Source organism: Bison bison, unplaced genomic scaffold (assembly GCF_000754665.1).
Source record: "Bison bison bison isolate TAMUID 2011002044 unplaced genomic scaffold, Bison_UMD1.0 scf7180017863988, whole genome shotgun sequence".
In the NCBI taxonomy this organism is placed as follows: Eukaryota; Metazoa; Chordata; class Mammalia; order Artiodactyla; family Bovidae; genus Bison; species Bison bison.
This window is the reverse complement of record NW_011494560.1, coordinates 57,521-82,203: the sequence shown is the minus strand read 5'-3', so window position 1 is coordinate 82,203 and position 24,683 is coordinate 57,521. Positions and strand designations below refer to the sequence as shown.

General features: G+C 47.6%; 1 protein-coding gene across 1 annotated transcript in view; it reads left to right on the top strand.

Moving 5' to 3' along the window:
* The first annotated feature begins 22 nt into the window (after positions 1–22).
* The window catches only part of CLCN1 (chloride channel, voltage-sensitive 1), a 36,730-nt gene continuing 12,069 nt past the window's right edge, over positions 23–24,683 (top strand). Inside the window, 14 exon segments of the mRNA XM_010834009.1 lie at positions 23–227; positions 3,492–3,612; positions 4,004–4,135; positions 4,712–4,840; positions 5,134–5,267; positions 6,916–6,993; positions 8,031–8,109; positions 15,123–15,248; positions 15,685–15,769; positions 15,994–16,095; positions 16,407–16,491; positions 16,769–16,918; positions 23,255–23,324; positions 23,513–23,623. Coding sequence (XP_010832311.1) covers positions 48–227; positions 3,492–3,612; positions 4,004–4,135; positions 4,712–4,840; positions 5,134–5,267; positions 6,916–6,993; positions 8,031–8,109; positions 15,123–15,248; positions 15,685–15,769; positions 15,994–16,095; positions 16,407–16,491; positions 16,769–16,918; positions 23,255–23,324; positions 23,513–23,623 — 1,582 coding nt within the window. The 5' untranslated portion in view covers positions 23–47.

Below are 24,683 nucleotides of genomic sequence, written 5' to 3'. Positions count from 1 at the left end.
GGGGAGTGTGGGGGCCAGCAGGCTGAGGCCTGGCCGGGGGCGGGGGCATGGAGCCATCGGGGGCCCAGCAGCGTGGGGGCGAGCCCAGCTGGTGGGGCAGCGCCCCCCAATACCAGTACATGCCCTTTGAGCACTGCACCAGCTACGGACTGCCCTCCGAGGACGGGGGTCTGCAGCGCAGGCTCCGGAGGGACGCGGGCCCCCGTGCCAGCGCCCACCCCACACAGGTAAAGTCCTCAGAGGAGGGGGCGGTGGGGTCCAGGAGCCAGAGGAGCCACGGATTGGGGAAATGGAGAGGCAGGTGGCGAGAGGGGGCAGCGTGATCTTTCTAACTTAAAGTACATGGTCATGTGTTCCAAATATGAACATTCTTTAAAGGTCTGGGTTCAGCCCAGTGGGCACCTTCTATAGAGATACACGTGCACCTGAACACAAGCTTTACTAACTGAACCCCCCGAATCTGGGGTGGGGGAGAAGGCAGAGCCACACGTGGGTGCCGAGCCCGTGCTTACATAAGCTACACGAGGGGACTGGCAGAGGAGCCCACGCCTCTGTGTGCCCGAGCCATCCTCACGCCCTCACCCTGCACACAGGCACCACCAGATTCTCCCTTCCCACCCTCGGCAGAACACACACATGCACACTTCTGCAGAGGCAGAGAGGTGGGGATAAGGGGAGAAAATGGACAGAAGAGCGTGGTCAGTGATCCAAGACAGACCAGTGTCAAATGAGCAGAGGAAATGTAATCAAACTTGCAGGTGGGAGGATTCATCAAGTGAGGTCCCATGAGGTGGTAGCACCTGGAGAGATACAGAGCTCTGATCTCGGTGAGGTGGGGGTGGGGGGGGTGCTGGTGAACTAACTAGGGGTTTGTTGTTGTTCAGTCTCTCAGTCGTGTCCGACTCTGTGTGACCCCATGGACGGCAGCCCGCCAGGCTTCCCGGTCCTTCGCTGCCTCCTGGAGTTTGCTCAGACTCGTGTTCATTGAGTCGATGATGCCATCCAACCATCTCATCCTCTGTTGCTCTTTTCTCTTGCTGCCTTCAATCTTTCCCAGCATCAGGGTCTTTTCCAATGAGTCCAGGGTAAATATCCTTCAGGTGTAGACATTGAGGAAAGGGCAGTGATGGTGGGGGCATCCCTGAAGGACAGATTGGGAACTTGTTGCAGATAAATACCCAGGTTAAGTTCAGCATGAACGTGCCTGTAGAGGGACAGGATGGAACCTGTCAGGGGCGGAGACCAGGAAATGAGGATTTAAAAATGTTTTAGCTGATGAGGGGTAGACTGTGGGCAGGGCAGGGGAGCTGAGGGCTAGGCTGGGGATCTCCGTGCTGGGGGTCCAGAGAATCCACATCTCAATCCTGACCTGGCCTGAGGATGGTGGGTGGGGGCAGTTCCTGGAGAATCAGCTGGGGGGGGCGAGGGCACAAAAGCCAGGGGAGGCTCCAGCGGTGAGTCAGAGCAGGCTTCCTGGAGAAGGTAGCCCAGAACACAGTGCGGGGTTGGACAGGAAGACCCCCCACTTATGGTCCTGGGCTCTCTGTCCCCAGGTACGCGGTCTGAGTGGGATGTCAACTTAGTAAAGATGCAGCTACGGCGCCTTCTGGTGATGGCGAGCAAAGTGAGCACACCAGCACGAAGCTGAAGGGACTCGGGAAGTCAGGCTGGGCAGGTGCAAAGAGGGGAGCTCGGACTTCCGTTTTCTCTGCTTAAATCTTATTATGCAAATTTCACACTTATACAAAAATAGAAAGAGTGGTGTAATGAATCCCCAAGTACCCCTTGCCCAGTGATTAATTATCAATTGTCAGCATCTTTGCATCCAACCTCCCATCCCCGGTCCTACACTCATGAATCCAGACAATATGTCCCTTTCAGCCTTGACTTCTCTTCCCCCTCCCAGCCCTACTCAGATGGTGAGTCCTAGTCCAGCCAGCACAGATTTGGCTCTTTTATTTTTATTTTATAAATTTATTTATTTATTTGACCTCTTTGGGTCTTAGCTACGGCACACGGATCTTCCGTTGTGGCACATGGACTCTCTAGCTGTGGCTTGGGCTCCAGATCGCCTTCAGGCTCAGTAGCTGTGGCTTAGCTTGTGGGATCTTGGTTCCCTGACCAGGGGTTGAACCCGAGTCCCCTGCATTGCAAGGTGGCTTCTTCACCACTGGACCACCAGGGAAGTCCCCAGATTGGACTCTTTTAGTGTTTCCCAGCCCAGGTTTGGTGTGTAGCACCCGCTTCTCATCTCCTCCAGCCTGGGACCTGAGGTGGGTTGAGGTAGTCCATGTGCTGGCCCCCAAAGGAAGTGTCTTCTCTTGGGTCTGGGGAGGGCATAGAGGAAAACACGGCTCCCTTCAGTCACTAACCTCATCCCAGCGCAGGGTATTAATGCCTCCTGCTCAGGATTCAGGCATAAACTCTACTGCTCGTATTGTGAAATCAGATCTCCTCCACTCAGGCTCTCCGAGAACCAGCAACGTGGCCTGGCCTGACCCTGGCCCCAGAGGACAGAGTTAGTGTAGCGGAGGTGGGGCAGGCTAAAAGGAGTTAGGACACCTTGCACACATACAACACCCCAAACACACACGCTCTACTTCGGGAAGAAGTAGACTGACCTGCCTTTTGGGGGCTGGGTCCAGTTTGTGCCTACAAGCACGGGGAGGGGACTTGGATGGGTCTTCTCTAAGCCTGGTAGGGCGTCCGAGGAGCCTCATTAAAGCTAGATACCCAAGGCCAAGAGCCACCAGGAGTTACCTGCTAGCCTGTCCTCACCCCGTCCATGTCAGTGTGAGGGGGGTCCAGGGAAGCGACAGAGGGGCCAAGAAGCAGGAAGCAGTGACACACAAAACATGTCATTGACGCAGATGCCCAGTCTTAGCACAGTTCTCGTATCCCTGCTTCAGAGTAGGAATTGGTTCCCTTGCTGAAGGCTGCTGTTGAGAGAGATGAGTACAGATGGGCAGGAGTGTGGATGGATGGACAAGGGTGAGGAGTGGGAACTGTGTGGATGGATGGTGGGGAGTAGAGGGCATTGATGACCCAAGTGACCCTGCATGAGGCCATCAACACCCAGGGTTTTTAAAAATCTATATATTTTTGATTGGAGGATCACTGCTTTACAATGTTGTGCTGGCTTCTACTGTACATCAACATGAATCAGCCATAGGTGTACATAGGTCCCCTCTGTCTTGAACCTCCCTTCCACTTCCCACCCCATCCCACCCCTCTAGGTTGTCACAGGGCACCAAACACCCAGGATTTTAAAAAGCTGTTTGTTCGATTTATCTGTGTGTCTATATGAAGTGAAGTCGCTCAGTCGTGTCCGACTCTTTGCGACCCCATGGACTGTAGCCTACCAGGCTCCTCCGTTCATGGGATTTTCCAGGCAAGAGTACTGGAGTAGGTTGCCATTTCCTTCTATATACTTCCTCCTATTTCTTTTGACTTTTCAACTAGACAGACCTTTCCCATCTCCCTCTATCCAGATCTATGGCCATCACAAAGGGCAGTTGTCAGGCAAGGAGCAGGACAACGAGATGCCCAAGACGATGGGCTCCAGCGCTTCCATGGACAGCAAGGACGAGGATCACTATTCTAAATGTCAAGGTGACGGGGACAGGGGAATGGAGGTGTCTGGAGAGGAAAGAGGTACAGGGACTAGGGTAGTAACTCTGAAGACTTGTTGTGTATTTCTGACTCACGGTCCCCATCTGCATACCAAAGCCCTCCTCCAAGGAAAAGACACGGCTCCCATGTCCTTCTCACACTACCTTCCCACCATCCTTCCCACACAGCCCCAAGAAACCAGAGTTTAGAAGGGAATCAAGTAGCCAGAGAGGAATTGGACTCTGGTGCCTTCTGAAGGGCAGAGAGGTGAGAAGGAACTCAGGGAATGAGATGTACAGACCAGAGCCCTAGAGGCCCTCAGCTCCCAGCCCTAAGCCGCACACCCAGAGCAGCGACTGGTTACCTGCTCCTCTGTTCTTTCTTTTCCTAGATTGTATGCACCGCCTGGGACTTGTGGTGAGAAGAAAGTTAGGGGAAGACTGGATCTTTCTGGTGCTTCTGGGGCTCCTAATGGCTCTGGTTAGCTGGTGCATGGATTATGTCAGTGCCAAAACGCTTCAGGGTAGGTGTAACGTGGCCCTTTGCCCCTCTAGCCCTCCCCACACTGCGGTTGTTCTAGAGTTTCCACCTAGGGTAAGCTGGGGGAGCTTCGGGATGGTGCTCAGAGAAGAACAGGTGTGACGCTAGTCCAGGGACACCAGACCCAGATCCATTTTCCCTGTCCCTTTCTATCAGCCAGGCTGTGGGCACCTCTCTCGTAGGGTGACCAGCTTGTGCTAGTTTTCCGAGGGCTTTGCAGTTCGGGCAACTGGAAACATGTGGAGTCCCAGGAGCCCCTCGTGCCAGGGTAACAAGTGGCTGGGTGCCCACAGTCTCTAAGGAGGTGCCCTCACTGTGGTTTGCTGCACTGTGGTCCACTCGACTGCCCACAGGTGGTGGGAACTCGAATGGGTCATGTCACCTCCCCCGGCTCAGATCCCCCCACGAGTCCAGTGAGAATAGAGCCACTTCTGAGGTCCAGTGGGGACACTGGCCACTCGAGCATGCTCTTAGCACGGCTCTCCCAGCTGCGGGCGTCGGGGCGCTCCGACACGCGGTCCATCCTCGTAATACTGAGCCCGGACGCCTGTTTCCGCAGCCTACAAGTGGTCCTACTACCAGATGCAGCCCAGCCTGCCTCTGCAGTTCCTGGTCTGGGTCGGCTTCCCCCTAATCCTCATCCTCTTCAGCGCCCTCTTCTGCCAGATCATCTCTCCCCAGGCTGTCGGTGAGAATTTCCCAGATCCCACCTCGGCACGCTATCACCATAGCACACAGCATCTCAGGGGTCTGTAGACCTCGCACGCCCCTCCTCCCCTCCCTCCCAAGCCTGTTTTCCGCTTTGCCACTGTCCCGCTCTCCCCGCTCACCAACCCCCAACTCCCACCCCCGCCACCACAAGACCTCTCGCTCCATCCCCATGTCCACTGTCTGGATGTCCATCTACCTTTAACCTCCAGCTTAAACTTGCACATAATCACTTAAAACAACAACAACAACAAAACAACAACACGCTTTTAGGCTCTGGAATCCCTGAAATGAAGACAATTCTTCGCGGGGTGGTCCTGAAGGAGTATCTCACCCTTAAGGCCTTCGTGGCCAAGGTAGTGGCCCTGACCGCAGGACTGGGCAGTGGCATTCCTGTAGGGAAAGAGGTAAGACTCCAGTTTCTGCGGGGTGAGCTGGGCAGGCCCTCCAGCAGAGGGCGCCACAGAGTCTAGAGGGAGCTGGTTGGGGTGGGGAGGTTGGGACCATAGGGATTCCTAGGGTATCAGGGAAGGTCCTCACCCTGGGGCACAACGACAAAAAAACATCAGAGCTGGGAGTAGCTTAGAGCAGAGTCACCTTTGGGGCAATCACTACTGGCATCTGAGTAATTCTTGGTTCTAGGGGGCCGTCCTGTGCATTTGTAGGATGATTAGCAACCTCCCCAGCCTGTCCCTCCTACAAGCCAGCTGCAGCCACGCGTTATGACAATCGGAAAGTCTCCAGACATCGCCAGATGTCCCCTGGGGGCAGAATCTCCCCCAGCTGAGAACCACTGCCTTAGAGACAATCCAGACAAACCCTGTGAAAACTGAGACCTAAAAGAGGCTGTGCTTTTTTTTCAAGGTTACTTGTAACCTTGTAAGAAGTTACATGTAACTTCTTGCCCTGCTGCAACCAGAGTAATCTTTTAGAAATGGTATCAGAAATAACTGCCCTCTGGTTAGGAACTTCAAATAACTTTTCACTTCTTTTTTTTTTTTCTTTTGGCCATTCAACATATGGGATCTTAGTTCCCCGACCACGACCACCGATCAATCCTACACCCCCTGTGGTGGAAGTACAGGGTCTTAACCACTGGACCACCCCGAGAAGTCCCTCCATTCCTTTCAAAATGAAGTCCAAACTTATTTCCCAGAGCCTGTGGTGATTAGGCTCCTCTCTGTCCTCCGAGGCTACTCCTCCTTCCGGTGCTGGAATGACAAGGCAGTTTCTGCCGCTCAGCCACCAAGTCTGCCCCCCTCCAGGTTCTTGTACTTGCTGTGCCCTCAGCCTAGAGCATTCTTCTACTGAGAACCCCCTGGCTTCTGCCTTCACGTCCATCAAGGCCCTACTCAGCTGTGACCTTTCCCACCCCACCCTTGTCTTTCCCCTCTCTCTTCTGGTGTTCAGCCACTCAGTCGTGTCTGACTCTTTGAGACCCCATGGACTGCAGCACGCCAGGCTTTCCTGTCCTTCCCTATCTCCCAGAGTTTGCTCAAACTCATGTCCATTGAGTCCAACTACCTCATCCTCTGTCGTCCCCTTCTCCTCCTGCCTTCAATCTTTCCCAGCATCAGGGTCTTTTCCAATGAGTCAGTTCTTCGCATCAGGTGGCCAACATATTGGAGCTTCAGCTTCAGCCTCAGTCCTTCCAGTGAATATTCAGGACTGATTTCCCTTAGGATGGACTGGTTGGATCTCCTTGTAGTGCAGAGGACTCTCAAGAGTCTTCTCCAACACCAGTTCAAAAGCATCAGTTCTTCAGCACTCAGCCTTCTTTATGCCCAACTCTCACCTCCATACATGACCACAGGAAAAACCATAGTTTTGACTAGTCAGTTTCTTCACAGCCTCTAGAATTTTCTGAAATGATAATGTGCTGGGCATCACCTCCCTTCCTCCCTGGGTTGATCCTCTGCGAAGGCACAGCTTCTATCTTAGCTGTATTTCTAGCCCCTGGTGGTGTCCGGAGCAACCGATGTCTGTCCAAGAATGCCACCAAGCCCCCCCACCCGACCCCTGGCCCTGACCCCTCGTCCCCCTCCTCTCTCCCAGGGCCCTTTTGTTCACATTGCCAGCATCTGCGCGGCCATCCTCAGCAAATTCATGTCGGTGTTCTGTGGGGTGTATGAGGTAAGGCTGAGAAGGGCAAAGGAGGTGGGGCTGTGCGCGCTGGCGGCCCGGGGCTGGGCTGCCTTGGCCGCGATGCTGAGCCGGGCACTGCGCTAATCCCCGCTCCCGCAGCCTGCATCCACGTGCCCCCGGCCCGCCTCTTCCAGCCACAGGATGCCGCTGTTTAAGCCCTTGCTGGTCCCTTGACACCCTCCCTCCCCTATCCGGCCCCTGCCTCAGGGTTGGGGGAGGTCGCACATGGTCCGCTCCGCCGCTGGCCACCATGTCAGTTACCCTCCGCGATTCCCTCGGGGGCCGCCCCGTCCCTTTGTAGTTCCTGGTCCTCCACCCCGCGTCTCGTGCGCTCCAGCCGCGCCCTAGCCCTCCACTGCCTCGTCCCCGCGCTCCTCTGTTGCAGACCGTGCCTGGGCAGCTTGACCTCCTGGTGTCGGCCTGCGCTGTGGGCGTGGGCTGCTGCTTCGCAGCCCCTGTCGGAGGCAAGTTTCACTTCCTCCCTATCCCAGTTGGCCTGAGGGGTTGTGGAGGGGAGTGCTCTCATAAGCTTTGGGGTGGGCTGGGGGTGAGGGACTGCTCGCGGAAGGGGGATGGAGGTGGGCCTTTCAGGGAGTGACCCTGAATCACATCCCGAATCACTCACTTTCTTAAACCAGAGAGCTGTGTGTTCTTTTAGAAGCAGCTGGCTCGCTCTTGCCATTTGCCAAAGCCCTTTCCTGTTAATACTTCTGGCCCCGATTGTCCCCAGCCCCCCTCTCTGGTGACCATTTAGGCTTACCTGCCTTCTGTAAATTTACCTAACCGGTTCATTTTCTATGTCTGGCTTTGCGCTATGAGATCAATTCCTGTTTGCCAAACTAACTGAGTTTCTCTTGGCCTGGGATGGCACTGGGGAGATGAGGTCCCTGTGATGGGTTCCCTGGGACTCAAGTCTCTCCTTCTCTGTCCCCCTCCTTGCCTGTTCTCCTTCCTCTCCTGCCCGCCTCCCTCTCCCTGCCTCTCGCCCTCTGTCTGTCTCTCCCCCTCTGTCTGTCCCCCAGTAGCAGCCGTACTATTACACTGACATGCTGACGGTGGGCTGTGCCGTGGGAGTCGGCTGCTGTTTTGGGACACCTCTTGGAGGCAAGTGATGTACCCGCTCCTGCATCAGTGCACTTGCCTGTTCTTGCTCCCAAAATGGTTACTGCCAGCATCCCCAAGTTTGAGTATTACCAGTTTAAGCAAGGGTAAAGCCAGATAGCTTTTAGTGAGCATTTACTATGTGCCGGCAGTGTTCTAAAGACTTTACATCCCTTCCTGCCCAGAGCTGTATGAGGTTGATATTAAAGAGAGAGAGTAAGTGACTTGCTGTTAGTAAGTGGGAGAACAAGGAAGGAAAACCGAGGTGGCCTCTGTGGGACCCCTACTTACATTGTGTTTGTGAGTGCTCAGTTGTGTCCGACTCTTTGCGACCCCATGGACTGTAGCCCTCCAGGCTCTTCTGTCCATGGGATTTCCCAGGCAGGAAAACTGGCATGGGTTTCCATTGCCATTTCCTCCTCCAGGGGCTCTTCTGGACCCAGGGATTGAATCCACCCACGTCTCTGTGTCTCCAGCATGGCAGGCAGATTCTTTACCACTGTGCCACCCGGGAAGCTAGACAGCCTTTTGTATTGTTGGATATTTTTGCCCTTCACTTATTACACTTCTAACAGGGGACTTCTGTGTACATTTTTTTTCTTTTTTGCTCTTTAATCATTCATTTTTTTGGTTGTCATTTTTTAAATTGAAGTGTAATTGACATCTCTATCTAGTTGACATCTGTATGTATTTTCTTCTCCAAAAGAAGACTTACCTTTGCTTGTATCTTGTTAAGGGCATGGGAGTTTCAGTTCAATTCAGTCGCTCAGTTGTGTCCGACTCTTTGTCACCCCATGGACGGCAGCACTCCAGGCCTCCCTGTCCATCACCAATTCCTGGAGCTTACTCAAACTCATGTCCGTAGAGTTGGTGATGCCATCCAACCATCTCATCCTCTGTCATCCCCTTCTCCTCCCACCTTCAATCTTTACCAGCATCAGTGTCTTTTCAAATGAGTCAGTTCTTCACATCAGTTGGCCAAAGTATTGGAATTTCAGCTTCAGCATCAGTCTTTCCAATGAATATTCAGGACTGGTTTCCTTTAGGATAGACTGGTTGGATCTCCTTGCTGTCCAAGGGACTCTCAAAAGTCTTCTCCAACACCACAATTCAAAAGCATTAATTCTTTGGCGCTCAGCTTTCTTTATAGTCCAACTCTTACATTCATACATGACTACTGGAAAAACTATAGCTTTGAGTAGACGGAGCTTTGTTGGCAAAGTAATGTCTCTGCTTTTTAATATGCTGTCTAGGTTGGTCATAGCTTTTCTTCCAAGGAGCAAGTGTGTTTTCATTTCATGGCTGCAGTCACTATCTGCAGTGATTTTGGAACACAAAAAAATAAAGTCTGCCACTGTTTCCCCATCTATTTGCCATGAAGTGGTGGGACCAGATGCCATGATCTTAGTTTTCTGAATGTTGAGTTTTAAAACAACTTTTTCACTTTCCTCTTTCAGTTTCATCAAGAGATTCTTTAGTTCTTCTTCGCTTTCTGCCATAAGGGTGGCATTATCTGCATATCTGAGGTTATTGATATTTCTCCCGGCAATCTTGATTCCAGCTTGTGCTTCATCCTGTCCAGCATTTCTTATGATGTACTCTGAATATAAGTTAAATAAGCAGGGTAACAATATACAGCCTTGAGTTGACATACTCCTTTCCTGATTTGGAACCAGTCTGTTGTTCCATGTCCAGTTCTAACTGTTGTGTCTTGACCTGCATACAGGTTTCTCAGGAGGCAGTTAACACGGTCTGGTATTCTCATCTCTTGAAGAATTTTCCACAATTTATTATGATCCACACAAAGGCTTTGGCATAGTCAATAAAGCAGAAATAGAAGTTATTCTGGAACTGTCTTTTTGGACGATTCAGCGGATATTGGCAATTTGATCTCTGGTTCCTCTGCCTTTTCTAAAACCAGCTTGAACATCAGGAAGTTCACGGTTCACATATTGCTGAAACCTGGCTTGGAGAATTTTGAGCATTACTTTACTAGCATGTGAGATGAGTGCAGTTGTGCGGCAGTTTGAGCATTCTTTGGCATTGCCTTTCTTTGAAGTTTGAGCATTCTTTGGCATTGCCTTTCTTGGGAGTTTAAGTGGACCTTATTTAGGTTAATGTATGTGTGTGCTCAGTTGTGTCCAGCTCTGTGCAACCTCATGGACTGTGGCCTGCCAGGCTCCTTTGTCCACAGGATTTTCCAGCAAGAATACTAGAATGGGTTGCCATTTCCTCCTCCAGGGGATCTTCCTGACCCAGGGATGGAACCTATATCTCCTGCATTTCTTGCATTGGCAGGCAGTTTCTTTACCACTAGCACCACCCGGAAAGACATTTAGATGAATAGTCAGCTTTATTTTTATTTTGGGCATGCTGCACAGCATGCAGGATCTTAGTTCTCAGATCAGGGATTGAACCCGGCCCCCTCATTGGCAGTGCAGAATCTGAACCACTGAACCACCAAGCAAGTGCCAATGGTCAGCTTTAGATGAGGACTACAGATGAGAATTAAAGGCTCATTTTTCCTTGACTGCAATGTAAGTTGAGTTTAGCACTTTCCTACCGTTAAACAAAGGGCAACTTTTCAGACTTTTCCTTGTCCTGGATGACTAACAAGTGTGCATGGTCAGAGACAGCTGCTGTATCTGTTTATTTACTCATTGGTAACAGTTGTAACCAGATTAACAGAGCAAGGATTATATAGATCACTGGTTGGATTCATTGGTGATAAAAAAAGATACCATGTTAACAATTGGAGAAGCAGAATTGCAGGAAAAGCATCTGCTTCATAAATGCACCAGCTGTTAGAGGTATCTTTCAATTATGAAAATGTAGTCAGTCCTTTCATAGAACAGTCTTCGGGAAACCAAGATGACTTGGCTCAGGAATGATACATGTATAAACATTAACAATTAATGAAAATGTACCATGCTCACTTGAACTGATGCTAAAGCAACGCACACAGCATCAGGGACATGGCTGGCAAACGAGCTAGCTGGCATCCTGCTTGCACTACTGTGGTCAGCTCTTGTCATTAAAGTCAGTGTCCCCAGCAGTGAAGGCTAGCCTGTTGGAATTTCTGCACAAGTTCACGTGTTCACACTACATTTATACCCACTCTCACCTTTATTGAGTCTTTTGCCTTATAAATCCAGAAGGTCTGAAGAACACTTTTAGAAGGTAGCATTTTTTGTTGTTTTGTTTTTAATCCAGATTCTTTTAAAGTGAAGAGAATATGATTTTTTTTTTTGCATAATACTAGAACTTCTGGGATGAATGAGGAAGGTTCTTCATGATCCTGTCTAGACACTGGGAGAGGCAAATAGTTAACTTACATATAAAGCATGGCTCTTGACATAAGAAAATGTTAAGCATTGAAAAGTTAAAATGTTTTGTTTTTAGGATATTAGTAGTAAGTGGCAAATATTAAATGAACTTGCAGATAACCTTATTTGATAGCTATATTTTACAAATATGGATTAATTCTAAAAGAAAAAAAAATTAGTATTAGAGTAATTTATTCACTCTGTAGTCAACTCTTAATGCCTTACACTGATGAAATCTACTTCAACATTTGGCTGAAACGACTCCATATATGCCCTCTGCCATGAGCAGAGGCAGCACCTCTGGGTGCTATGCTGGTTACTATGCTTGCAGGTACCCACAGCAGAAAGGGTAGACAGGAAGGCCAGCAGACCATCACAGCCCACTCAGAGAAGCATCCAAGTGGCAGCCTGGGCAAAGTGCAAAGAATATTCTGGAGAGAAGAAACAGCATTGCACAGTCAAGACATTCAGGAATAGAATGTCAATACATGAGCATTGCTAGAGGACACAGGGGAAGAAATGACAGGAAATGAGTCTGGACAGGTACCTGGGGGGTGATTCATGAAGGTCATCATAGGAAATGCTCAATAATGTCAGTTTCATTCATTCTCTAGGCTAGAGTTTGCCTGAATATGTTGTACAGAACACAGTTCATGGTGTTAGTAGACATAACATATAAACAGTGTTCCAAGATCAGATACGTTGGAAAGTACTGTGTTGAATAGATAGTTTTTTAAACAGGAAGAGTTCTCAGAACGTTCAATACGCTGACATGCCCTGTGAATATCCCATGTGTGGCTCAAAGACAGTATTTCCCGCAGAATCCTTTTTGCAAGAACCCTCTTTAGGGAACTCGTAGTATCTCATGGACCCGACTTTGGGAAATGCTGTCGTGGGTGAAGGGGAGTTGGGGAAGAGTTTCAAACAAGATAGTGACACGGCCAGCTTTGGCCAGACGGAACTGGCCTGTGGATTAACAGGATTTATCCAGGATTAACAAGAAGACTATTGTCATAGTCCTGATGATGCTAGATGGTGAGAGACTGAACTGGGCAGAGGCAGAGGGGATAGAGAACAGGATGACATATAAGGGTGAGAGAAAAGAAAATGAATGGGACCTGGTGGCTGATTTATGTGAGGTTATGAAAGATAAGAAAGGAGGAGGAATCTAGGCTAACTCTCAGTTTTATAAGGAGGAACATGCGGTGGAGAGTGGTATTGCAAGCAAGATAGGGAATATAGGAAGTGAAACAGGTCTAAGAGAGTTGATAAATTTCGCTTTGAATACATTGAGTTTGAAGTTCCTGCAACATCTCCAAGTGACGTTAAATAGGCAGCTGGCTTGCTGAGTCTGGAGTCCAGGAAAGCTCAGCTTCATGCTGAGCTGAAAGCATGGCTTTGTCAACCCGTGGGTTAGCATGGGGATGGTAGTTAAAGCTGTTGGCATAAATGAAGTTGAAAAAGTGGATCTACGAGTCGCAAGAGTCAGAGACCAAGGCCTGTGGTGCCAGAGGAGGAGACAGAGAGGAGCCTCCAGGGTGGGAAAGAGAGCGACGTTACGGAACCTAGGAGACCAGAGAGTTTCCAAATGCTGTTTGTGTTTTTTAATGCTTTGTTTCCTTTTAGCGGCACATTTTCTGTTTGGCTCAGGCAAATATGAAAATTCACTCTCGCTCCGAAGTACACAGTGACAGACTGTTACAGAACGTGTCCCAGAACTCGGGAAGGGAAATCTAGCCTAGGATTTCAAAAGCTGGTCGTCAAATATTCGTAAGTTGGATAGTTTACATTTCGAGCCAACTTTGGTTTTGTTCAGTTCAGTTCAGTTGCTCAGTTGTCTCTGACTCTTTGTTACTGGTGAAGAAAAGGAGCAGTTTGTTCTGCCTGATGCCCCCGACCTCCGACTCCCCAAATCCTCCTTCTAGGCCAAGAGAGCAGCTGCCAAACCTGATGAGATTTGGGGAGCGGGGCGGGGGCCAGGGGTGGTTGGCAAAGGGCTGTCCCTCAGATTCCCCGTTTTCTGAAATTCCACCCATCAATGATCCCTTGCTCTTTTTCTTCCTTCCCCTGTCCCCCATCTCCCCTCCTTCCCCTCCCCTCCTCTCTCCTCTCCTCTCCTCTCCTCTCATCCATAGGACAAGGCTTTGAACCCTGATGATGTACCAGGCACATAGGTGTTAGGTGTTGGGAATCCAAAGAACCTTCAGTCCCAGGGGGACTGCAGAGATGTAAATAGAGAACTACCTCTGAAAGTGCTAACACGTGCTGTGATGGCCCAAATTCCCAGAAAACAAGAAAAGGGAGGGACTGTTTTTACCTGCAGAGGGGGACTGGGGATCCCAGAGAGGGGGGACTGGTTCCCAGAGAAGGGGAACCACAAGGTATCCTCTGCCCAAGTGCAGCAGCTGTTGCACCTGGCAGCAACCACTAGGCCACCCTCGCTGTGGCATAAATGACTTCCTATCGCCACTGACTGTCACCTGCAGCAGAAAGGGCTGGAATCCTGAGAAATCAAGAGACGTGACTTTTGGAACCTAGAACGGGGGAAGGAAATGGCTCGGATGTGAGAGGCCACCAGAAATGGGAAGCAGGTGGCATGGTTGCGGGGGTGGAGGGGGCGTTCTTGGCCGACCAGTAGCCACAGAGAGCAAGGGACAGGAACCTGACCTAGTTCACAAGCTTTCCTGGGGCCAGGGCTCTTTCCACTCAGGCAGTTATAGGCTGCATTTCTTGTTTTCCGTCTTCAGCTCTGATAAAGATGAGGCTTAGCCAGGTGTTAGGTAATTCTGTTGTCAGTTTCCAGTTTGCATCTAATCAGTCTTCTCCCCGATTCATGGTATGTGTAAAGATTATTTTCTTTGCATCTCTTGAGTCCTTTATGCCCTTGTTAGCTTCCTTCCTTTGTTTCCACCAGCTCTTGCTATTTTTCTGTTTATTTACCTTCTCATTTCTGCTCCAGCATCTACTCTCAGAAACAGGGCAACTTAGGATTCTGAATTAGCTTGCCTTCTACCTCACCCTCCTTTCTTGAGCATAATGGTTTGTAACTTCTTTGAGCTTCTTGGTATCTTCCCCCCTGGATCTGGTCCTTTTAAGTCAGGTTTTTTACATTTTAATTAGAAAAAAATATTAATGAACCCTCTCTTGGAATACTGAGTACTGTCAGCTCTTACAAAGTCCCTTCCATTTTGTTTTTCTTATTTCTTCCCTAAAAGTTGCAGGGTACGTGACGCATGGGAGAAGGGAGGAGAGATTGCAGGGGTGGGGGCGTTATGGGGTAAATCTTGAGCTCTGCTTGGTACTCTGATGAGCACTCTTTCTAGAAGCTTTCCCTCTTGTAACTTTTCTGCAGAAAATTTTCAGATCCCTGTGGATATCAGACAACCATGAATTCTACTCAGCCCTGATTTCAAAGGGGTGGAGCAGGCACAACCATCATGTGTTGTGGGTTACACCCCCCCGGTTGCCCATTTCTCTGTGTCTTGTTGAACCATCTCTCTAGTCTGCAAAAACTGCTAGCATGGGCAGGTATATGGTTTAGATCATGGCAGACTCCAAGAGACCATCCGTTCCCACTACTGCTCCCCCCTCGTGGCTCAAGGAACCAAAGCTCCTGGGGTCCCCGGGTTGGGGGTATGGGAGAGAGCCTCACCCCTGGCCTGCACCTGACCTGACTTCCTTGCCCCGTAGGAGTGCTGTTTAGCATCGAGGTCACCTCTACCTACTTCGCTGTGAGGAACTACTGGCGAGGATTCTTTGCAGCCACGTTCAGCGCCTTTGTTTTCCGAGTGCTGGCCGTGTGGAACAAGGATGCTGGTAACATGGGAAGCATCATCTGGGAAGTGGGACAAGGCCCAAGGGTATAGAGGGCAAAGGTACAGGTCGTGGAGTAGGGTTGTTGTTTAGTTGCCAAGTCGTGTCTGACTCTTCCGCGACCCCATGGACTGTAGCCCACCAGGCTCTTCTGTCCGTGGAATTTTCCAGGCAAGAATACTGGAGTGGGCTGCCATTTCCTTCTCCAGGGGATCTTCCTGATCTAGGCATCGAATCTGCATCTCCTGCCTTGGCAGGCAGATTCTTTACTGCTGAGCCGCCAAGGAAGCCCGTTTCTGCCAGTAGTGTTAGAAAAAAGAAATAGAAGAGGGGACAGTAGGTTTGGAGGAAACTTTAATCCTTAAGGCTGATGACCTTGGGTCCTCCTCGATGGCTTCTGTGACACTCCCACCATGACCTTGGCCTTTCCATCCTGTAGTCACCATCACAGCCCTCTTCAGAACCAACTTCCGAATGGACTTCCCCTTTGACCTGCAGGAACTCCCAGCCTTTGCGATTATCGGGTCAGTGGCTGCTCTGGGAGTGGGGTTGGGGGGGCGGGGGCAGGGCTGGGGCAAAGCTTTGGATTGGAAAGGACCCGAGCTGGGAAGGTGGCGTGGGCATGGGTAAGGTGGAAATGTTGGGGGGAGGTGGGTAGAAAGGGCAGGTGGAGGCCTGGTATTTGCTTCCCTGCAGTGGCCAGGGCCGTGGGATGAGGGTTTCATTTCTGTATGGCTTACACCCTCAGGATTTGCTGTGGGTTCCTGGGAGCTGTGTTTGTGTATCTGCATCGCCAAGTCATGCTCGGTGTCCGAAAGCACAAGGTCCTCAGCCAGTTTCTGGCTAAGCAGTGAGTCACTGCCCTACCCGTTTACTCTCTGGTTTCTCCAAGAGTTCCTCCCTTTTAATCTTGGCGGAAGGCGTTAAATGCCTTTCAGTGGCTTGTGATAAAATATAGAAGCCCGGATACCCTACTAGGGACGAGTGGTGTGGTTTCCCCTTTAAAGATTGCTTATTGGTGGAGAGAGTGCTCCGTCTAATGGCCTGAGACCACAGGGGAACGCCAGGAAACTTCCGATTTCCAGGGTGTGGCATCCACTGTGGGTTGATCCAATTAGGATGAGGATTAATTCTAAGTAATTAATCCTGTTTCTTTTCCAGCCGCCTGCTCTATCCTGGAATCGTCACCTTTGTCATCGCTTCCTTCACCTTTCCACCAGGAATAGGGCAGTTCATGGCCGGAGAGGTCAGCTCCAAGGGTGACCTTTGAGGGTTGGGGGTCAGATCACTGAGCACATGACTGAGACTAAACCAGGATGGGGCCACGTGGAAAAGAGGAAACAGCGGAGGTGACCCTCAGGCTTCGAGCATACGTGCTTTTGCCCACGGATGCCATCTCTCCCTGAGAAAAAAGAGGAAAGGGACCCATGAAAAATGAGACCGGGGAATCGGTTCTCTTTAAAAAAAATGGAAGCACCGAACATCCCTGCAGAACTGCTCCCTTTTGCTTCCTCCTCTCATAGCTGATGCCTCGGGAAGCCATCAGTACCCTGTTTGACAACAATACGTGGGTAAAACATATCGGGGACCCTGAGAGCCTGGGCCGGTCAGCTGTGTGGATCCACCCCAAAGCCAGTGTTGTTATTGTCCTCCTCCTCTTCTTCATCATGAAGGTACCTCTCCCTACACCCCTGACTCCCTGAGCTTCTGTTTTCAACCTACGAACCAGGGTTTGCATAACGGGTGTGTGTGTGTGTGTGTGTGTGTGTGTGTGTGTGTGTGTGTACTCCTTCGTATCTGACTCTTTGTGACCCCAAGGACTGTAGCCCACCAGGCTCCTCTGTCCATGGGACTTCCAGCTGCCACTTCCTTCTCCGCATCTGTAGTCTCCTGCATTGGTAGGCAGATTCTTTACCACTAGTGCCACCTGGGAAGCCCTTTACCATCTGAGCCACTGGGGAAGCCCCTTTGCATAAGGTAGGGAAGGGTACAACTTGGCCTGGTCTTTGTCCAGCCTAAAAAGAAACAACTTGGAAGTCAGAGCCTAAGTATTAATAAGTTGCTCATCTAGAAAACTGAACCAATATCTGGGTTAATGTTCCATTTATGTCAACTTCATGATGTCATAATTATTATAATCCTTCTAAAGGTTTCACTTGCTAAATTACTGAGACATTGCAGCCGCTGAGTAAATAGGGACAAGACAGAGCTTAAGCAATACAATAACTGTGTGAAGACCTCAGAAAAATTAACCAAATCTCTCCACATATTAGATAATTAGGTACTTCATCTCCAGCATCTGATTATCCATTTTCAGATGATTTGCATATCCATTTTTCTCCCAGTCTGGTAGATAATCTCTTCTCTAGGATTACAAAAGAGATAAAATATTTAAATCCATTTTACTAGTGACTATAAATAATTTTTACAATATTATTATTCTCTATTGAGGTAGCACAGAGAAGGCAATGGCACCCCACTCCAGTACTCTTGCCTGGAAAATCCCATGGATGGAGGAGCCTGGTGGGCTGCAGTCCATGGGGTCGCAAAGAGTCAGACATGACTGAGCGACTTCGCTTTCACTTTTCACTTTCATGCATTGGACAAGGAAATGGCAACCCACTCCAGTGTTCTTGCCTGGAGAATCCCAGGGACGGGGGAGCCTGGTGGGCTGCCGTCTATGGGGTCACACAGAGTCGGACACGACTGAAGTGACTTAGCAGTAACATTAGCATTGAGGTAGCGAGACTGTGAGGATTTTGCCATTCTTAAACCATTTTCTTCTAACTTCAGCTAGGAAACAAAAGCTGATCTCTTTTACTTACATTGGTTCTTTCTCATATCTTCCCGTCAAGGATCACATGGTTATAGAATTTTCAGTTACTGCCTTGTACAAGGTTATTTTTATTCCCACCCCTGGTTGTGACATCTGTTATAATTGCTGTTTGTCTTTTTCTGTCTTTTTGATGATTGCCTCATTATTAATAGTATGTCTTGTCTGAATAGCCCATAATTTTCCTGTATATATTTGGAGGAGAAAATGGCAATTCACTCCAGTATTCTCACCTGGAGAGTCCCATGGACAGAGGAGCCTGGTGGGTTCCCGCCCATGGGATCACAAGAGTCAGACACGACTTAGCGACTAAACCTTGTCTGAGTAGCCCATGATTTTCCTCTATATATTAGGGTTTTCATTTGATTTTTTTTTTAACAAATCCAAGTAACAATTCTATTTTAGTCTATAGCACAATTTTTTACATACATTTTAGTAGGTTTGACAGTACTTTGGGGCAGACTTTAGATGAATCCACAAAAGTTGATATGTTTAAAATAGAATATACACAATAAAGCAAGAGGCATCTAGATGTTCAGAATCGTGCATAAGGAGTGTTCTGGTTGGTGTTATCACTGAATACCTTGCCGATTAAGAATTCACCCGCAAAAGGCAGTTCTTCGGTTCTTCATTCCCATGTAATTTGCCAAATTATAGAGAGTTCTGTCCACATTGAACTTTCATGTTTATTAAGTTATTCTTTTTTAAAGAGAACCTTTTTTTAAAAATTAGCTATTTTTGACTGCGCTGGGTCTTTGTTGCTGCACGTGGGGTTTCTCTAGTTGCAGCGAGTGGAGGCTACTGTCTGATTGCGGTATGCAACTTATTCTTGATACTTACTGTGAAACTCTATTTCCATAGGATATGCGTCACTAAGTTACATGGTAATAGCCATAGAGGGCTCTTTCATCCATTTATTCAATAAGTGTTCTAATGCAACTACTGTGGGCCAAATATGTGATACTTTATTATTGATCTTTGGCGTATCCAATGCTTGGGGTTGGGAAAAGTTATTTAAAATTTTCTTCTTGGTTTTTTGCTGTTCATTTAATGTGCTTGTCAATGGTCTTATGATTAGAGATACCAAGCGCTTGACATACCAGGTTCCAACTCTGTCACTTGTTTTCAGGATTTGCTGTGGGCTTCTGGGAGCTGTATTTATGTATTCTGTTTCTTATTCCATTCCACATGGGCTAATTGGGCCTATGCCATCCATATTTTGCACACCCACTTTATTAATTAGATCATTTTCATTTCTTCCTTCAATAGATTTGATTTTTTTTTTAATCATAAAAGTTCTCAGTGTCTTGCTAGGGATATGATTTTTCATTATAGAGTTTATCTTCTCTCATTTATAAACCCCAGCTCCTTGTAATTAGCTGTTGAGCGTACACACCCATCTGCAGTAACCAAGTCCAAATTTTGATGGCATCTCAGAATTTTTTGTTTGATGATAATAATTCTGTTTTTGTGATACTCCTCTAGACTGAACTGCTTCTTTGGGATCATATATATTTTTGAAACATTAAGCATTTGAAAATTTTGGGAGAAACAAAATTCTGTATATATTTTCAACATCTCCTTCACGCCTCGCCTCATTTCCCCAGATTCCCAAGCATATCTCTGGATCCCACTTTGCAGACTGAGGTTTATTCTGAGAAACCTACTTGGATTATATAGAAGGACGAAGCTGTATGTCACTCACTAATTTCTTACTTAATTACATCCTCATTAATGTCTACATATAAGAGAATCAAGAAAAGAAACTTGGGGCTTCCCTGGCAACTCGGTGATAAAGAATCTGCCTGCCAATGCTGGAGACACAAGTTTGATCCCTGCTCTGGAAAGATCCCACATGCTACGGAGCAAATAGGCCTGTGTACTACAACTATTGAGCCTGTGCTCTAGAGCCCAGGAGCTATAACTACTGAAGTCCAAGTGCCCAGGAACCTGTACTCCACAGTGAGAGATGAGAAGCGCATACACCACAACTAGAGAGAAGCCCTCGCTTGCCACACTAGTGAAAAACCCGAGTAGCAACAAAGACCCAGCACAGCCAATAAATAAATAATTTTTTTTAAAGAAAAGAAACTCACATTTCTTGGGCTATATTTCAAGCCCAATAGTTTTCAGCAGGCCTGTACTATTCTATAATATTTTAAATATAAAACCACCCGCTGCTATAAATCTATATTACCTAGTTATCACTGCTTCCAGTATCTTTACTCTCCTATCACTGGACATATAACCATACCCTTTTTATTTCCAAAATGTGGACAGTAAAGGTACCTAGCTACATTAAAACATAAAATTGACTAGAACTGTTTTTCCAGTCTAATTTGAAATTTAGCCCATGCAGTCTTCTGGCAGTATCTGTGTTCACAGATAGGATTCTCAGTTCAGCTCTTTCATAACACTGATGAAGGGAACTTCCATCTTCCCAATTTTAAGACATGGAAAGTTATCGTCTTGTTGTGAGTCTGGTGTGTCTCTAATGAGCATGAATATGATTACAACATCTCCATTCCTTTTTAATGAGTCTAACGTTATTAGCTAGTATCATTGAGTTCTCAGTACAGCCCGAGGCTCTGGAGAATTCTTGCCTAATCTTCCTGTGCTTCCTCCTTGTGAAGCATCTAAAGAAAACACAATCTGTGAGAAGGGGTCTCTAGTTTCCCACTTCTCTAGAACTGGGGGCTTAAAGTCTTGGGTGTAATTTGTGTTCCAGATCATTTGCCCTGCTTTTGGATTTTCCCTTTTGTGTGCTAACAACTCAAAAAGTTTGCTAGTCTCAAGCGTCCACCTCTGTGCTGCAGGAGTTGATAACTTTCAGCGTCCTGTGATGCTGAGCCTCTTCTTACGCGTATCTTGGAGGATAATCTAAAGTTCATCCTCTGAAATCAGACCCATTGGCCGCCTATTATCTGTATTACTGGAGCTTTCAGATTAACCTGAGCCTGCAAAATCCCTTATAGCTTTCATGTACTTATTCCAAAGAGATAGTACAGAATAGTTCAAGAGGTCTCCAAATGTTATGAGTCAGGATCCCTTAAGAAGCTTAAACTATCGGCAGCTAGAACTCCGTCTCCAGACAGTCCAGTGGGGTAGTCTTCGGTGATGTCTGCTCATCACGGTTCAAACAAGTTCCCCTGCAAGCATTACTGTTGGGTGTTTTAAGCAAATATTAGCTCTGAGAAGCTTTTCTGCCTTGTATGAATACTGTTTGACCTAACTCTTCTTTCTTTCCTTCCTTCCTGTCTACTTAACTTACCTTTCTACCTCCTACCTACCTACCCACCTACCTACATCCTACCTGCATGTACTGAGCACTGTGCTGGGACTGAGAGAAGGCAGAGACAGGCGAACTCTTGTTACACACGCAAGGAATTTGCAATCTGCAACCCTCTTCATTTGTACATCTAACTCTGCTGTTCTCAACTTTGCTATTTTAAACAGTTCTGTTCTGACAATTGTAGAAGGAAATGACAACTCATTCAGGTATTCCTGCCTGGAGAACCCCATGGGCAGAGGGCAATAGTCTATAGGGTGGCAAAGAGTCGGACATGACTGAAGCAACTTAGCATGCACACGTGCATTCTGACAAATATGTATTTTGCCTGATCTCAGAGCTTCTGGGACAAAGACTTCTCAGAGCCTTTATCATTGTCTTTTTTTAAATTTATTTTTAATTATGGGCAAATTGCTTTACGATGTTGTGTTGATTTCTGCTGTACGTTTATCATTGTCTTCTGAGGTCAGCCCTGGCTCAAGGGAATCTCTCTAAGGTTCAGAAACTGAGAAAATTTATTTCTCATTAGTTTACAATAAAGTTGGTGCAGTTTTTCATCTTTGTGATCCCATGGGCTATACAGTCCATGAAATTCTCTAGGCCAGAATACTGGAGTGGGTGGCCTTTTCCTTCTCCAGGGGATCTTCCCAACTCAGGGATCGAACCCAGGTCTCCCACATTGCAGGCGGATTCTTTACCAGCTGAGCCACAAGGGAAGCCCATATTCGCAGCAGAATAGGCAAAAGAACTGAGAAATAGAATGGGGAAAAGACCAGTGATTGAACTTTTGAAATATCTGTAAAAGAAACAAAAATATGTGACATAATATAAAAATTAAGCAACAGGTTTACATATGACTTCCAAAATAAGTAAACCAATCTTAGAAAAAGGTCTGAAATGAATTTGGTAAAAGATGACAGCAGCTAAGGGTCAAAACAAATTACCAGGATAAAAATATGTACAACTGAAAACTGCACCAACTTTATTGTAAACTAATGAGAAATAAAGTGTCTCATTTTCTGAACCTTAGAGAGATTCCCTTGAGCCAGGGCTGACCTCAAAAGACAATAACAAATGTACGGCAGAAACCAACACAACGTCGTAAAGCAATTACACATATTACTTCCGCTAAAATCATCCCAATTCCTTTTGGAATAATACCTTGGCCTTGGAGTTCTTTTTTATGACACTGGCTGGCTTAGCTGGCTCTCGCAATGTACTCTTGCAGGTTGGTCCGGACAGATCTGATTTTCTCATCTTTGTTGAAGGTGATTTGATGTTAAAGGAAAATGTTAAAGCAAATGGCTCAGGCAGGGCCATCTTCACTCCAGGCTCCCTTGTGAGGTTTACAATGTAGATGGCTTTGTAAATGACCCTCCTGAAGCTAAGTCAGTCACACAGTAAATCACTGTGACTTGAAGGTGTCTGTCGCTTGGAAATGAGGCTCTTTTTCGGAAACATAGTCTGGCCAGGAAAAGATATCCTACAGGTTCAAGAGCTTCAGGCTGCTCTGCTGAGGTGACCTTTTGGGGTTAAGAGGATACAGTGGGCTAGGACCCTTTGGGGGCAGTGACAGAGGAGTCCCCTGGGGCCCCAATCCTTGTTTTGATTATCTAAAGGCAAATATTCTCACTCCAAGTAGGAGCGATTTGGGTTAACTGCCTGGAGGAACCTTCTTATAATGTTGTCTTTGGTGATATCTTAGCCTGAGTGCTCCATGCTTTTTTTGGTTCTGGGGGAAGGTGACAGACAAGATGACTTCCAGAAGGATTAGCTCTCCCAGGATTTCTGTACCTCTTGGAACAAGAAGCAGGAAAGAAGGGGGTTGTGAGTGTGTGTGTGTTGGGCACAGTCTGGAGGGTGCGCTGACGCCTCTTTTTACCCCAGTTCTGGATGTCCATCGTGGCCACCACCATGCCCATACCCTGCGGAGGTTTCATGCCTGTGTTCGTGCTCGGTAAGTTCTGATGAGAAGCCTGGGACCTTACTGGTGGTTCAAGCTAGGGTACTGTGAAAATAAGGAAAGGCCTGGAATGCTGGGGGCTTGTGTTCAGTGTTAGCACCCAAGGAGGCATTGGCTCTTAAAAAATGGAGGATAAAGAACTTGGATCTCTCAACACCTTCCTTCCTTTGGTCTCTCCCTAGGAGCTGCATTCGGAAGGCTAGTAGGAGAGATCATGGCCATGCTCTTCCCAGATGGTATCTTATTTGATGACATCATCTACAAGATCCTACCTGGGGGCTATGCAGTTATTGGTAAGCCACATTCCACCCTCCTGTAATCCTGGACACCCACACTCAGACTCTCCCATGACATCTGCATTCCAGGCTATACAATAACAGTCTTCATTTAATGCTATTTAATTCAACTTTTATTTAAATAATCAGCCCTTGGCTCTGACTCTAATTAGCTCTCATTAAACATCTCTGAGCCTCCGTATTTCTTCACACAGAATAGGGATTTCAGGGATTAAATGAGATAATAAGGATGAGAACACCCAGGATTGCCTCTGAGTGTTTGGTAAGGGCTTTTTCTTTTTCTCCAAAGAATCGTGGAAAGAACAGTGTTTGTGACTGGCTCGAATACTCCTACCTGCTGGTGTGCTCACATTGACGAGACTTAGGAGCCTATGACTAAGAGCTAAGAAATGTGGGCTCTGGTCTCATCCCCACCTCTTGTCACTAGATGACCATGGGGCAGATTACCTGCCTTTCTGCACTTTAGTTTCTTTATTCTAAAATGACTTCTGAGATGTCTAACATTTTGAGAGTCTGAGATTATCTTTTTCCATTACATGTATGGTCCCTTCTACCCAAAAACCATGTCTAACAAAATGACTAGGATATTCCCTAGAATGATTATGCTTCCTCCTTCACTCTCCTCTTTATTAAACTCCCATGGCATCTAAGGCCACACTTCCCTTTGATATAGAAGAATTAATCAGCTTTATAGAACATCCGGTGACCTTAGTCCCCCATCACAGTTTTGTACAAAAACTTCTTGCATCTGCTATTATTCCCTATCTTCACGCCTCTCATATCCCTTCAACCTCTCTGGTAGACATTTCCCTTAGCATGCATGCATGCTATGTCACTTCAGCCACGTCCGACTCTTTGTGATCCTATGAGTAGCCCACCAGGCTCCTGTGTCCATAGGATTCACCAGGCAAGAATACTGGAGTGGGTTGCCATGCTCTCCTCTAGGGGGTCTTTCTGACCCAGGGATCAAACCTATGTATTCTGTGGTTCCTGCATTGGCAGGTGAATTCTTTACCACTGAGCTACCTGGGAAGCCCATATATATATATATATATAT